At 38.6% G+C, this 16,604-nt stretch overlaps 1 protein-coding gene across 8 annotated transcripts in view; it reads right to left on the bottom strand.

The window, feature by feature from the left end:
- LOC101918121 (transducin-like enhancer protein 1) overlaps positions 1-16,604 on the bottom strand; it is a 160,685-nt gene that overhangs the window by 111,832 nt on the left and 32,249 nt on the right. For 6 of the 8 annotated variants that reach the window (XR_008744951.1, XR_008744952.1, XM_055791726.1 and 3 more), the window contains exons 7-8: positions 5,971-6,175; positions 5,217-5,233 (exon numbers count right to left, since the gene is read on the bottom strand). Coding sequence is in view for 6 of the 8 variants with exons in the window: in XM_055791726.1 (XP_055647701.1) it covers positions 5,217-5,233; positions 5,971-6,175 (222 nt within the window). In the remaining 2 variants the exon portion in view is untranslated. The remainder of the gene's footprint in view (positions 1-5,216; positions 5,234-5,970; positions 6,176-16,604) is intronic. The other 2 variants (XM_055791727.1, XM_055791731.1) reach the window with 1 other exon arrangement.

Genomic DNA, 16,604 nt, shown 5'->3' with positions numbered 1-16,604 from the left:
TACTGACATCTGACTTATTTTCAAAAGTAGGACAAGCATTTTTATGTAACTTTTTTTAAAAATAATGTTATAGAAATTTTCAATTGGGATTTACCTTCAATAATAATCAGTTTGTACAAAAAGGCAAAAAGATACATACACGCATAGCTGATTTCCTAAAGATAAACTGCATGACACCAGTTTTTGTTTTGTCTTAACTTCAACAGACGAGACACTAACTGAGGATAATCCTTGCTTTCCTACTAGGAGTTCAATTTATTAGGGATTACCAATACAATATCTGTAAATCATAAATCTTAGATCAGAACAAATAGTCAATATAAATTTTATGTGTTTTCTTTTTATTCTGATAATTAAAAAAATATTCACATCAATTTCTTCAAATAACTCCTGAAAGAAGCAAAAAAGCCCAGTGTAGCATCACTTCCTGTCAGAGTGACCAGACTGCAAAAGGGCTGTATAACAGGCAACTTGGTATTCTAAAGCAATTTTGCTGCCAGCAAAAGTTAAACTCTGAAACCCCCAGCAGCAAATGCGAAATGAAAACCTCGTCACAATTCACAAAGAGAAGGCAGGTTCCATATTAGGAATATAAGGCACATCATTCAAATACACTTCTTCGACTGCTATGGCATTCCCCATAGCAACTACTTCCAGACCACAAGTACGTGTGCCAGAGGTACAAGCTGAAAGCCCACAGTACCTCATTCAGCCTCAGGTATAATAAAGCAAAGACAACTCACTAGCACACACAGAACTGACAACTAACTCTATGCTGACCATCACAATTAAATAACAGTATATACAACACAGCTGTGATCATGGTTCAACTACACCTGGTCCCAATAAAGATCTTCTCTAAGCACTGGGCTCCTTATCCCTCCTACTTGCCTCTGCCTCAAAGACACACACACTCGCTCTGTGCTTGGTCATTCACTGACTGTGCAGCTGCACGCACCTGCCATCACAGCCTGCCATTAGTTGACAGCTTGCACTTGTCCATATCACCAAGTAAGGCCACTGTGTCTGTTTAACAGTCACTACACCCGTGCTGCTGCACCACACACAAACACTACCAACAGGACAGCCATACATAGATGGGCACAAATGCAATCCCTTGTTGAGTAAGCAGAACAGGATCAAGTCTAACACCTAAACCAAAACACCAGTTGCTCAGCAGTCCCACTGCTCATTATCAGGACCTACTGATAGGAATACAGTGCATGTTGGAAGAGGGACTAGCACTTAATCATCCTCCAGCAAGGCACAAAAAGATTAAATTCAAAGTTATTCAGCTGAAGAATCATTAACTTCCATTTGGTGAATACGGTTCTTGCAAACACACATGTCAACAACCCAAAAGTTGACTTATAAAGTCAGTAGGTTTTGTTTTAAATTACCCATGATTGAAAGCTACTCACTTCGCCCTCTTTTTGCCCACCATTTCAAGTTATATTTAGACTAGTAGGTTCATATTAGGAACAAGGAAGTCTAGAAGCTTAAACAGATTTGAATCACTCTCCACATGAAATCAATAATCAGGACACATTAACAGAGATTAAGGCTTCTGTTGATTTCAGTATTTTCTAGCTAACGTTTGTCAGAATCAGGGTATCCATAGAAATTTATACCACGCTACCCCAATCCTCCTGCCCTTCATTGTCAGCCTCGTGCTGCTTTGTATAGACTACAAACTGAACTGCAACACAGCATCCCACAGCTCTTCTGTGTGAGCAATTCCCACTGAAGCTAATTTGCTGTTTGCATCCATAAAGACTATAAAATCTTATTTTAATTTTTTTAAAATTGACAGCGCTAATAAAAATAAAAGACATAACTGATTAAAGAAATTCAAGTGTTTCTATTACAAGCTATACAATGGAAAACAACGCCTTCTTCACAAAGGTCAAGAAGCATACATGTGCCACACTGAAGAGTACCCTACTTTCTCCTCTAACTCCTTTTATGACCTCCCCCCACACCCAATCAGGAAAACTAAAACACAAACCAGAACCAGCCTGCATATAATATCAACTGAAAAGTAGCATTCAGTTGTGCATGCCCCCTTCCTCCAGGACTGGGAGGGGAAGAATAGGACAGAGAATATTTTTCTGCTGTAAGAAAAGAGCATTTGCTTTACAAAGTAATTGCAACATTTATGCTTAACCATGAAGGCAAAAAAAATTCTTGGGAAATTTATGAGTACTTCCTAACTCTTAGAAAACAAGTTCAATGTTGTCATGAGGACAAAAATCAACCTTAATGTAAATTCCAAGCTCATAATAAAGTCAGTGTTTACTGTATACTGATTATTACTGATACAATAGAGTGCTTCAAAACATTTCCATTTCTATGCTGTCTGAACAAGATACTATAACAGTGGGAAGACAAGTGATAAATGAACAGCTAAGATGAGTTTGAAAAGTGTTGCCAGTAAGTTCCCTTGAGGAAAAAATGTGGACATCAAAGTTCTTTTGGATTGATGTCTCCCAAAACTTTATTAAGCCCCAGTTGCAAAACTTGCTTACTTTGCCTGGCTTCATTACCTGCAGCCAGACTATGCCACAATAGTAGGGAAGCCTGCATTCCCACAGTAACATGGCCCAGTTTTGGATGGTTAAAGCTACATCAGCCAAAACCCACCTGCCATTATCCATGTAGTCCTGTAATTTAATTTTGACCAAATTTTAGCAGTTCATATATGAAGTATACCATTATTACTAACCTGAATGTTACGCATTTCACAAATGTGCATTTCAAATAATTCCTTTCATTTTACTTCCTGAAACCTTCATATAAAAAAGAAAAATGTAGCCCTTGACATTTAGATACAGCAAGAGTAGGTAGAATGGACACTAAACACAATCAAGAATAATATCACTAAATCTTTATATTCTTTTATAAATGCCTCTAACTCTTACTGCATTATGCAGTATTTCTAAACATACAATACATAAAAGCTTTAACTGCTTGTCTAAGGAGACTTTAAAAAAATAAAACTAGAGCTCATTTAAAAATGAATATGCCTAAATGATATGTCACAATAAGCTTTCACTCAAAGCTATGTCAAAAAAAAAATATTAATTTAAAACCAAATAGGCAAGCACTAAATGTAATCTTTCAAACCTGAACACTTAAAGCTGTCAGCTTCTGCTGATGACACTGGAAGGTCACACTAGATATACTTGATGGAAATCATACTTACAGGACTGCACACTAATACCAAATACCATGGTTAATTTGGGTAACTAATAGCATGGGGTTTGGTGACTTGCATGATGAAAGTAAGCCTTTGTCAGATTTTCTGACAGCACCATTACATTTAAAACATCATTCTGAAAATCAAACTGATCTTATCTTGGTCATCCAGATGTTATAAAGGCATTTACAAAATAATAGCTTACTGCTCATAACAATGAAACACATGTAATAATTCCATAAACCTGCTGGTATGCCTTGTATACTTGTAACCAAAGTTGTATTATCCTTAAAAATATATTTTAAATTAAAAAGAAATTCATCAAAATACAAGATAATTAGAAAAGCTCAGAGCAAATCATTCCCAGCCAATCATTTTAGCCACATTTGAACCTGACCATTACTTGAATTATGGTTCTTTCAATGAAGATATCATTTACTGTTAAGCCAAGATTCTAATTCAACACTGTATACAAACAATTTTAAGTTCAACGTAAAGTTCACCTGTGTTCAGCTATCAAAGTTTAATTTAATTATGAAGTATTATTCTCCACTAGGACCAAAAAGAAACTATGGCCACCACAGTGTAGAAACCCGAACTCAGTATCTCCATACAGAGGAGTTCTTTTATTAAATGAAGCCTCAGATAGTTTAAAGATTACTTAGTGGTAAACCCAGCATAAAAAAGAGCCTACTACAGGTACCAATTAAGTGATCATGAGTTACACTTATGGCAACAGAACTAACTGCAACACTAAACCTGACATATAGTAAACTATGCAAGTGATATTGCAAATCTCCCACAACACAAAAGCCAGGTTTAATTTTTGACAGTTCTCCTTCCATAGGCAAGTACTATTCTCAGATACAAGATGAATTCTGAGTCCATATTTCATAGCACTGTGAAGCATCTGATTTTAAACTCAAAAACCTTTTAGCAAACAACATGATGGACAGGGCAGGGGAGGATGGGAAGAGAGCAAGGATATGAAACATAACCACCACAGCAAAACACAAAGCTATCACTTCTACATGTGCACACACACACCATCTTAAAATTATTTCCACAGTTACCCTGTCATTAATAACATTAGGCAAGCTGAAATGAATGCTTTCTTAGTAATCTAAAAACAAAAAGATTGCTGCAAAAGATATGCAGATAGTTTCCAGTAAGTGATTGTCAAGCCCTAGTATAAAAACAAAAAGCAGCAATAAAAATCAGAAGTTTAGTACCATAAAGATATCTGTCAAATAACTTTTCCTTGTTCTTGTCTTTTCTAATTGAGCCTAAGAAACAAAACAGAGCCCAAATTCACCTATGACATCAACAAGCAGAACTAGCTTTGTTACTTAAAATCATGTGGAAGTTGCACATGGCCATTTCCAACAGACTAATATAGCAATATTGCTCAATACGCAACGGTATAACAGCTGTTACAAAGGAGCTGTTTAGCTGTTTTTCAGATAGAATTGTCTTAGACCAATTCTATTACAGCTTATGTCTAAAGGGAGAAAAAGTATTGCTATGGAAGTCATACCCGAAGCACAAATTAAGCAGTAAAGACATTAGTAAAGCTTAAACAGATTCAGTTAAAGAAACTCCTAGGGCCAAACCCCATTATGACATATGAATTTTAAATTTCTCACCTGTTCTGCAACTCTTAATTCCTAAAAATCCTACAGGAAAAATCTTAGCTCCAGTAACATTATACTTTTAAGTTGCAGTCAACATCCTGTTTGATTTGCAGCTTTCCCCCTGCCCCCACCCCATCCTTCAGTAAGCAAACCAAAGTTCAAGCTCCCCCAAAATCATTCTGCTCAGAAAGAAACCTGATTCATACAGCTCTCCAAACAAATGACTTTGTGTTCTGCATAAACCAAGAGATATCTTAACAGAAAACACACTTGCATAGTATCATGAATCTGACTAAAAAGACAGACAAAACAGATTAACAGTGCAGCATCTGATTATTACATTATATAGAAGTGGAAATATTAGCAGGAATGTTGGTACTTACTGTGCCTGGCTCTCTGTCTGCTCCCGTAGTAACCAAGAAATGCACAGACATGCCCGTTCAGACACAGAGGCAAGAACAGAAATAAAAAAGGGGGGAAAAATTAGAACACAAGCCGCAAACAGTTTTTAAATGGCTTTTATTTATATAAGTCATTGCACATTCCTAATACAGTGATTTCCTGAAAATTACAGTACTTTGTAAACGTGATTTACAGTTTAACCATACACAAAGCCTAGTTTTATTTCATGACAGAATAAATTTTTTTTTTTTTCAAAAATTAGTCAAGTGCAATTTTGCCCAATATTTGTGCCTAGAATTTAAGCCTATGAAACTAAAGTAACAGATGCAATTATCTAAATATTTTGTTTGAACACATTCACTTCAACATTTAACTTCTCGTTCCCCCTACCTTCCCACCCATCCATTTAACAACATTACTTTCTTTGAAAAAATTACCCATTATGCAGTTTAACAGTTTTTCACAATATGGTGCAGGCCACTGGTGTTACAACTAAGCATTTACCAGGATGTCAAAATGCCCTGCAAACTGTAGAGCAGGTGACACCTAGTGATCCCCTTTTATAATACTGAAAATTTCCAAGCTGAGTTTTGCATTAGTGGTATATAAGCAGACATTTTTAAGTTTGCCAGCAGTTTTTTCTTATTCTATATAACTTGAATTCTTTAAAGATGCACAGTTTGCAGCAATGCACAAATTTGACAATGTCCTAATCAGGCCTGCCATGCCTCTCACCTCTGTGGTGTTCTGCATCATGATGCTTCTTGTCATCTTTTATTGCCAAGTGAGACTGCCCACCCAAAGCGCTAGAAAGGGCAAGAAGGCCAGCACTGCTTCCAAGTGGGGGGATTCCTGGGGGCTGAAGTCCTGATGGATGTGGTGTTAGAGGCACTGGAGGTCCATGGCCATGGGAGAGATGTTGAGCCTGCAACTGCTGCTGCTGTTCCCAGCGGTATCATCATCCCCAAAAGAATAACGCATAGCACATAGTTTGGGAAGGAGAAGGGAGAAGTTTGGTTAATTACTGAGAATCAACAGTGGATTTTTTAATTTGTTTATCTGTTTTAAATCTAGCTTCTCCCATTTGTCCCACCACACTATACATCTTGCATTATATCATGCTGTCTGTGGGCAGCTCTGCTCACATCCCATAACCAAAAAAGGCTACCTGGATGCTTGTTCTGCAGCCCAAGGAATAGGTTCAACTACTGCAGGTTGTTTTGAGCAGCTACTGCCTGCCACAGCATCACAGGTGACAAACGAACAGCAGCACCAGAAGGCCCGAATACTTTTCCCTTTCTATAGAAAGGAGTATCACTGCTCTGTGAAAAAAAAAGGTTTCACTGGCAAGATGGATTTAAACTCACATCACTCTTCCCAATTTGGAGACAGTAAGTAGGTTTCTGTTCCGAGTATTAAAAACCTTAAAGATACTGCTCAATTTCATACTTGGTGTCTTAAATTTATATTCCATTCTAGCCAGTCTTTTTTAGGGGGGAAAAAATATTCATGAACTAACATTGTGTTTAGAAACCAACTTTGAACTTAAAATTCAGGTATTCCAGATAGCATTAATATGGTCATGGAATTCCCGGCAAGAGACATGGTATTAATGAATTAAAATACCTCCATCTGTTTCAAAAGCAGCCTGCAAGATCAGTAACATAGTGAGTGGACATGCAACCCTGTAACCAATCTGGCAAAATAATTTCAGAAACAGAGTCCTTACAATGGAATGACTTCCCCGTAGTTTAAATACTAAATGTTAAAGCTGTCATGGTTTCATTAATATTTTCCAAGTTTAGCTAACCATTTAATTTGTCCAAAAATGCTCAGCACAGATTTATTTGGAAAACTAAGCTTCAAAACCATCTTTAGATTAGTCATAGCTCCTCTTTAGTCTGCTACAGGTAAACAGATTTTCTGCTTCTTTCCTGCTTTCTCGTGCCTGAGCATGTGAACGGAAGACAGAACAAACCTCTCCACTTTGGCCATGCTCCAACATCCCTCCGCTGAAGGGTAGATACCATGAAAAAAACTAGAGTACCACCCAAGTCATGGGATCAAAAAGACAGATAAGCAAATGTCTGAACAGGATGAGCTCAGGTAGACATGACAGTCTGACCTTGTGAATGCTAGTGGTCCTCTAAGAGCAGGCAAAATTGTTACAGTACTGCTTGCTGACAGGTACTGAAATAATATCTAGACTAAAGCTCAGTATTTCACAAGTTACTCCAAAATAATCCAATGCAAATAATCCAAAAATATTTTATCTGCTTCCATAGATCCCAAGACTCTTCAACTGTCAGCAATACCTGCATAATATCTACTGGTATATGACCGACTGAATTTATTACTATTTAAATAACTACTGTGCCCCTACACTTTTATATCTCATAACCCCGTATTATGTAGACAAGGGACTGACACCAAAGAACTCTGGTCTAGACCTGCTAATCTTTCACTTTTGTGTTGTCCTAAGTGTAACACAGACATTATTTACTTATTTTTGATATACAAGACAAATCTTAAAATGTATCACAATACCTTTAGTCAATTCTATAAGCCACAACTTTATAAAATCTTTCTCATACCATGTATCAGGAATTTCTTTCCATGTGCTACATACAAAACCTCACTAGTCTTCACCATAATATGTACATCTGATCACTATCCTTACCAACTTTTCAGTATGTTTAAAAAGCAAAGTGAGAAAGGTGGTTCTTATTCTTCTATTTTTATGTGTTTACAACAACCCAAAAAGTAACATTTTGAAGGAAGTATTAAGAAATATTTTTTATATTTCTGTAGACTACCCTCTACAAAATCAAGCCGCTACTGCTAGTGAAACTTCATGTAACTGAAGAAATATCAGTGAAGAGCACTGTGAAGTCTGACAGGACTGTAGTATTTCTGTGGGCTTGTTGGTCTTGGTTTTTGTTGTTGTTGGTTTTTGGTTTGGTTTGGTTTTTTTATCCAGCCTCTAAAACCAGACTTCAGTAGTTTCCAGAGTGTTTCCACAAATCAGGAGATAACCTGATGTTTTGGCAGGCTCTCTCAAAGTCTTAGTCTGGTATCTTAGTTGTTCCCTTACTCACTGACCACTTGGCCAACTCAGTTACCTGTACCTTAGCCATGAGACAACATCTATCAGCAGTACTGCACTGAATTCATGGCATTGGTCTTACTTGTCCCCAGCTGCACTATGACACTGGATTACCTAGTTATTGTGTGCAGTTAACTAACAAAAAGTAATTTACCCCTTCCAAATTGGTTTCATGGAGAAAAACCTCCTCCCTTTTCCAAGTCAGCTCAAATCAGTTTATTTTGCAGTGTGAGCACAGGAAGGTCAAAACAGGGAAATGAAGTTAAATTGTTTCCATTCTTGTCCCTACCCCTTTAGGAAGCCATAAAGATTCCCTTTATTCTTGCCTCTCTTGCTTAGTTTAATTAGCAAACAAGTTAACCCACATAATTTCAGGAAGCATAGTTTAACATCTTTCAAAATTAAACTCTTAGGGACACATTACCTACAATTTCTCTGGCTCTAGTTTGTAGCCTAGACACAGGGTATTTCAAAAGTCCCAGAAATGGAAAAACAGATTAATTCCCACTAACAGCTTCTGAAGCTGAAAGCAGGTAAAAGGGCTAAGTTTGGTTTTTCTGACAGGACTGCATACAAATGGTGAGGATCAATGCCCAGTGTAAGGTGTAGAACGGAATACCAGAGCTGTTTATACTTTAGCAGCTTTGCCAAATGGTTACTGAGAGCAGTAGAGGAAAACAGTCCCCAAAGATGCTTAAATATCCAACTACATTAAACAGTTTTAAGACTGAGAACCTGCTCATGGTCTTTTAAGCCACCAAAGGTATATTATGATTTAATGTCTATTACTTGAGACTCATTGCTGTTTTAAGACTGAAGTATACAGATTTATTGTTTACATATTACCTATTCATAACAGGTTTAAAGTTTTCCCTAACACAGATACAGATGATCCTTTCCAGAAGTTCATGCTTTTTTTATTAATAAAACCCTGAATCATCAAAAAAATATTTTTTTTCTAGAAGGGGAAAAGGGAGTATGTACTGCACACAAAGGAAGAAACTGAAGACCAAGGAAATGGATAACAGGCAGTGCTCACCAGATGTATTTAGTAACTAGACATTTGCCATAGTAGATCCTGGAAACAATTGTGTTATGCATATAATCACTTTCCTGTCACTTCAAAGACACTAATGCCTGCTCTGTCACCTTTTAAGAGCTTAGCAGCAGTAAGATATAAAACAGAAGAAGTTGGCAGCAGTATCATGGTCTACTAGGCACGTTCATTAGCAGTTAATTAAAAACTAGACACCTGCCATAAGAAATGTGCTCAAAAAAGGATGAGTAACAGGTCTGTGTTACTACCAATTATTATCATTACTTGCAGAGCAAGGGCTGCGTCCACTTTCAGAGGAAAGTGGGAAGGTAGAGAAGAGTGCAACGATGCGTACCTAAGTGACTGCACTGAGATAATTAGCCATAGTAGAGATTTTAAAACAATCAGTAGTTCACCCACCATTTTCTTGCAAAAAAACTAAGTTCTTCGTATTTGCAAAGGGAGAAAAGAAATGGCAAATTCAGCTTACTGTACAGTCTAGATGTAGATTTTATCACCTCAAATTCTTTTCCCGGTATCCCCTAACCAGACCACAAAGATCCAAAAATCAATATATGAAAAACACAGCACTTGCTTCTCTGAGCAAGCACTTCCTAACAATTTTAAAGGCAGTACAGTTTTTCACCTCCAACATCCTAGGCAAGTTCCAGCTATAAAGAGCTCTTTAATTAGGACTTACAATTTGGAATTCATTTTCAATCTCTGACAGAGACTTCCAGAAACAGAGTAAATCTTTATGAAACAAGTGAGATGTCTCCTTTAGGCTCTCTGCTTATCAAGATAGAACAAGAGCTGCTACAATCCCATTTCCCACCTTAAAGAAGCTCTACTGGGGTCACAAACAACTATGGCTTACTTAGAAATCTAGTTTTGAATTCCTAGCATTAAAGAGTTGGAGCATTCTTCTGTTCTTAAACGGATGTGTGATGTACTATTCAGTACCTGCTGAAAAGCACTGAATTAAAATTCAGAGGTGATGCACCTAACAGTGGAAAAAAGGTTATACCTGGTCCTAAACTGTAACAGCTGTCTTCTCTTGTGCCCTTCTAAATAAACATCAGAGAGTAGAAAATGTTTAAAAAACCTTATCAGCCTAGCACCAGTAATACTATCAACAGATTCCCTCAAGCTCCATAGAGATGTTATGAAAAAAATATCTGGCAAGCACAAAAGTAATTTAGAGACCTAAAATGTAAAGGGCACTACTTCACGTCAATTCCTGTAAAATTGAAGAACTGTGATTTTGATGAACTCAAGCAGGCAGAAAGATGTGACAGAAAAACATGCATTACTGTGTTCAATCTCATTGCCATATTCTCTCCCTTCCTAAATGGAAATCTTCAGTGTTTTTATTTGCTTGCTTAAGTAGCAGAAAGAACTAAGAGCCTGTATCAAATGCCTATGGCAAATAAACATGAGGGCCACTGACTGAGCACAGCTAGCTGACCAAGCAACCTTCCCCCCACTGTTTAGAAATACATTTTAAACCAACATTGCAAATTTAACCTTCCAAAAAATGTAAACAACTCACAATTATTCTCCTGTTAGATCCAGTCTTCTCCCTCATTCAAAACACAGCCCAAACCCCTGCACACACTACTTACACCACCAACAGTCAAATCTAGCAGGAGAGAAGTCATTAGACAGTCTAAGCCATTAACTAATACTTGCATCTAAGTTTCTGCAGATGCTTTCAAAAAAGTGTTTTGGCTACAGGGGAGAACATACTGCAGGATGAAAACCAACTTCCCTTAAGAATATATCCACATTCTTCTACAACAGAGTGACTGCATCAGTGTACAAGGAAAGAACTACAGATACCATCTACAGAGACTTCTGTAAGGCATTTGTGCCTCACAACATCCTTGCCACTCAGGTGAAGAGATACAAGGTTGATGGATGGATTGTTAGATGCATGAGGAACTTGTTGGATGACCGCATCCAAAGAGTCAACGAGACTCATAATCCCAGCGGAAACCAGTAACCACTGATGTACCCGAGAGTTCATAATGGGGCAAACACTATTCAACACCTTCATCAATAACGTAGCTAAGGGGATTGAGCACACCATTATCAAGGTTGGAGATGACACCATGCTGAGTGGTGCAGTTGATTCACCTAAGGGAAGGGATGCCATCCAGATGGAGTTTGACAGACTTGAGGAGTAGGCCCTTAAAAATCTCATGAGGTTCTACAAGGCCAAGTGCAAGGTCCTGCACCTGGGTCAAGGCAATCCCCAGTATCAGTACAGGCTGGAGTATGAATGGGATGAGAGTAGCACTGTGGAGAAGGACATGCAGCAGCAATATGCACTTACAACCCAGAAAGCCAACTGCATCCTGGGCCATATCAAAAGAAGCAGAGTCAGCAGGCTGAGGGCAGCTGAGCTCCTCTACTCCACTGTCATGAGATGCTCATCTGGAATACTCTATCCAGATCTGGGGTTCACAGTGCAAGAAGATGACATGGACCAGTTAAAGCAGGTCCAGAGGAGGGCCACAAAAATTATCAGAGGGCTAGAACATCTGTCCTATGAAGACAGACTGGCAGAGTTGGGGTTGTTCAATCTGGAGAAGTTAAGTTTCCAGAGAGACCTCGTAGTAGCATTTCAATACTTAAAGGGGGCTTATAAGAAACATGGGGACAGACTTTTTAGTAGGGCCTGTAACAACAGTTTTAAACTGAAAGAAGATAGATTTAGATTCAATATTAGAAAGAAATTATTTACTGTGAGGGTGGGGAGACACTGGAACAGGTTGCCCAGAGAAGTTGTGCATGCCCTGTCCTTGGAAGTGTTTGCAGTCAGGTTGGACAAGGCTTTGTGCAGCCTGATCTAGTGAAAGATGTCCCTGTGCATGGCAGTGGGGCTGGACTTTGTCTTTGAAGGTCTGTTCCAATCCAAACGATTCCATGATAGGTGAACAGACTGAAAATATGAGCTAACCAATATGGGTTGCTTACTACTCCACCTTCTAACCCAGCTTCAGCAGCAGCAGCTCTGTTTCCTCTTCATTGCTTTCGGATGTTTCTTTTTCCTTGACTATATCACCACTAGATTAACAGCAGTCCCCGCAACACAGTCCCTCCTAACCTATCTGAACCCTAAGCTTCAGTACTGTAGCAGCAATCTGCAAAACTAAGCTCCAAATTTGCTTTCTTTTGCTGATGAAACAAAACTGGGAGGAGTGGCTGATACACCAGATGGCTGTATTACCACTCACAGGGACCTCAGCAGGCTGGAAAAGTGGGCTGACAGGACTTTCTTCAATTGCAACAAGGGGAAGTGCAAATGGAAGTACAAAGTCCTGCACTGGGAGGAACAATTCCATGCACCAATATATGCTGGCAGCTGTCCAGCTGGAAATCAGCTTTGCAGAAAAGGACCTGGGAGTCTTGGCAGACACCAAGTTGAATGTGAGCCATCAATGTGCCCTTGTGGCAAAGCAGGTGAATGGCATCCCGGGCTACATTAGACAAAATATTGCCAGCAGGTCAAGGCAGGTGATCCTTCTCCTCTACTCACCACTGTTGAGGCCACACCTGGAAGGAGTATTCCAGTTCTGAGCTTCCCAGTACAAGAGAGACATGGACATATTGCAGAGCATCCAATGATGGGCCTAGAGAAGGCTGAACAGTCCCCCCTCTCTCAGCCTGTACTCATACACGAGATACTCCAGTTCCTTAATCATCTTTGTAGCCCATTGCTGAATGGCCCAATGACGGGGAAAGAGGCAATGGGCACAGACTGAAACACGAGAGATTCCTCCTGAACATCAGAACACATGGGGGTTTTTTACAGCAATGGTGACAAGCACTGGCACAGGTTCCCCAGGGAGGTTGCAAATTCTCTATCCTTGAGGATACTCAAAAGCCGTATGGACACAATCCTGAGCAAGTGGTTCTAGGTGGTCCTGCTTGAGCAGAGGGGATGGACCAGATGACCTCCAAGGGTCCCTTCTAACCTCAGGCATTCTGTGATTCTGCAATTCTTACTGCTTACCATTTTCTCCCTGTTTAAATGTGTTTTAGAAAAATGTGAGTCAGCTACTTTCATTGCTTAATTTTCTTCCCAAGTCCTTTGAAACATCTGTGTTTAGTTTGGTTCATTTGGTTTTTTTACTTCCCCTTCTTCTAAATGCTCAGGTTTTATTCTGACAGATAGCAAGCCACACTATACCCCAGTAAACAAACTTGAAAGTGCCCACTACTGCATCTCTAGGTAGTGAGCCAGGAATTGAGCCTTTGTAGTTTTGTAGAAGTCCTTTGAAAACACTATCCATGATGTGAACAAGACACAGTGCCTTGGGTGCAGGAAGAGACTATCCCTTCAGAACAAAGAAACAGCGTCTTCAGCAAACCTCTTTCATCTATAAATCACGTGAAACGTTATTGTACTACAGAGATGTAAGTCCACAGTGATACCAGGGGATTTTTACCAGTGTGTTTAACTGTAAATGTTGCAACTAATGTATCCATGACATTGCTGAGCTGCACAACGCTGTATTATGTACTTTAGCTAGTAGTAGAACGCTGCATTTTATAGTTTAGCTACTAAGTAGATAAGAACTGGTCTGAAACCAAGACATGAGCCAAGAGTGCTGAAACAGGGCCAGAAGAGAAGGTCATGAAAAGGATAGTAATAAGAAAAGGAAGATGACGAAGAAGAGGATTAGGAAAGGATGGAGAAGTCTCCCAAATGACTACCAGAGGACCCCCAACCCATTATGCTACACATGCGTATAAAAGTGTAGATATGATACATAGTTCCTGAAACTGTAATGAGTATGGTAATAATTTCTCAGAAACATCATTAATATGTATAGATCAGCCATATATAGATAAACAGTGAACAAAGTCAGTATGCACATTGGGTGAAGCTTATCCCCTGTGTATCTGGTGCCAAAAATAAAGAATGCCTGCTTTCTAACCACTCTAAACTGGGTATTAGAGAGTTTTGTCTCCAATTTCTCGGTATTATTAGAAATCAAGTCTGGTTTCCTCTTTCCTCTTCAAAAAAATAGGAAAAGCAATGCAGATTTCAACTGGCTCACAAAGACTAAAAAGACCACTTCATGCTTTGGTGCTGTCATTGCATTTTTACACTGAAATATACCTGTTTCACTCTAAAATGTATGTCTTCTACAGATCTATGGTACACAGTTTTGTCACAGAATCCCAAACCTGGCCAACTGCTCTTTTCTCCTTGCATTAGAGATTAAACTACATTGTTTAATCTTGCTAAATTAAGGGAAGTTAGGATAAACACAAGCACAATTCCTCATAAACTTGCTCTACAAGGCTAGAAGTTCCTCTCTATCTAAAGAACGAAAATAAAAACTAGCTGCACTTACAAAGCTGCCACACTAACTTCTCTGAAATAAAATTATATATTTATTTATTGGCAGTGTTCTTCAAGGAAAAACAATTCCATAGATGAATTACAACACAGGCAGAAATACAGATTCTAATGCAGGGGCAGCAAAATCGGTCACCTTCAAAGACCCCACAGAATGCAACTGTAGCAGCCAGCACGGGTCAAAAGCAGTTATACTGAAGCCTGCATCTACCTAGCAAAACTCTAAATTCAATTTTTCATTACTACAACAGGAAAATGTTTGAAAACTCCTTAAACCCCTTATATTTAGTATTTGTGTCTTATTCTTTAGCTTGTCTTTTAGAATAGATTCTGTATTTAATGGGGATTTTTTCTTTAAAAAAGAACAAGAAAAATGAAATCTCTCAACAAAAGAAAGGCTTGGTTGTTATCAATTTGAATTGCATAGCCAGTACCAGTCTACCTACAAGTACACACATAGCGTTTTTGTTGAATCACAAGATCTCATCTTTAAATTTTAAGACTGAAGTTCGCTTTACACCTACAGAACTGAGAAACAGGTCTTCAGTGCTCCCCAATATAATGCAAATAGCAAATATAAAAATAATTTCCACGTGTAGCTTATTAACTGCTGATTAGTTCCCACCACCACTATAGATCACATATACAGACTGCAAGGGAGAAAGCAGCACTATCTTTTCCTTAGCACTATGCTGAGCATCAGCTGTAGTCTTTGCTGTGCCTTTCTGTCTCACTTTGAACAGCTAGGTTTTTCTGCCCTTCCTTCTGGCATTCTGGAGGGCAAATCTATGCACCAGAATTAGAAAGATAAAGAGATACTACACTTCAGACCTCTTCAAAATGATCACTCTTGTAAACAGTAATGACAGATGTGGGTGACCCCACCCAAATGATTTGTCACCTCACCCAATGAATGAGCACATCAGCTGTTTTTCTGCCAAAGTGATCAGCAATTAACTATTTAACAAAAGTTTAGTGATAATTGTGAAGTGGCAAGATTTTTAACATCCCGTTGACATAGAGGGAACAATTATATAGTACTGCCAGCATGACTGGCACTTTCAAAAGAGCAGACCTGAACTAGCAGCCTAGCTATACTGTGGAGCCTCTGTGGATCATCCCACACCGGCAGAGCCCTGCAGCAAGGATGCAGGATATTGCCAGCAGATGGAATTCTTCCAGTTCAGTGACATCTTCTCCCCAAGGTGCGTTAGCACTCCACTGGAGTGTGTAGCTGCAACCACATAAGGGCCTTTGCCAACTGAAAAGTAGGGTTTTCTTCCCTCCTCCATGCTTTTAGGCAGTGTAAGTCAACCTAAAACTTGGCAGCTTGTACCAAGTTGACCAGACCCCTTGAAGCATAGCTAGAGGTTGTGTCAGCAGCTATGCTGGCAACACAACAAGCAGCCTATGAACTGCAGAAGCCTTTTTGCTAGCATAACCTTATATGTACATACACACATACAGCATTTTATGTATCAAATATATAAAATGATGTAATTTATATCATAATATATCATTAACAGTTATATACTACATATACTCTCATATAATTACATCACATATATTGCTTGTTTATACTTTCATATAAGAACGTAGAAGTTCTTTTGTGTGTTTGTATATATAATCTGTTTATAGGTGTTACAGGGCTGCCTTAAGTACAGTTGCTGTCTTAAACAGTTTATAGCAAAAAAAGGAAATAGAAACAAGTCAGAAGAGCAAGTTCTAAGGGTCCTAGTATTAATAATGGTTGTGGGTTTTTTCCTTAGATTACATAATGTTGTGGGTTTTTTTCCTTAGGCTAAATTCTTAAGAAATAATGGACAAACAGCAAAGCTGAAGCTGCATTG

The sequence above is a fragment of the Falco peregrinus genome, chromosome Z (genome assembly GCF_023634155.1).
Source record: "Falco peregrinus isolate bFalPer1 chromosome Z, bFalPer1.pri, whole genome shotgun sequence".
Taxonomy (NCBI): Eukaryota; Metazoa; Chordata; class Aves; order Falconiformes; family Falconidae; genus Falco; species Falco peregrinus.
Note: the sequence above shows the minus strand (reverse complement) of the source record. Positions and strands in the feature narration are given on the sequence as shown.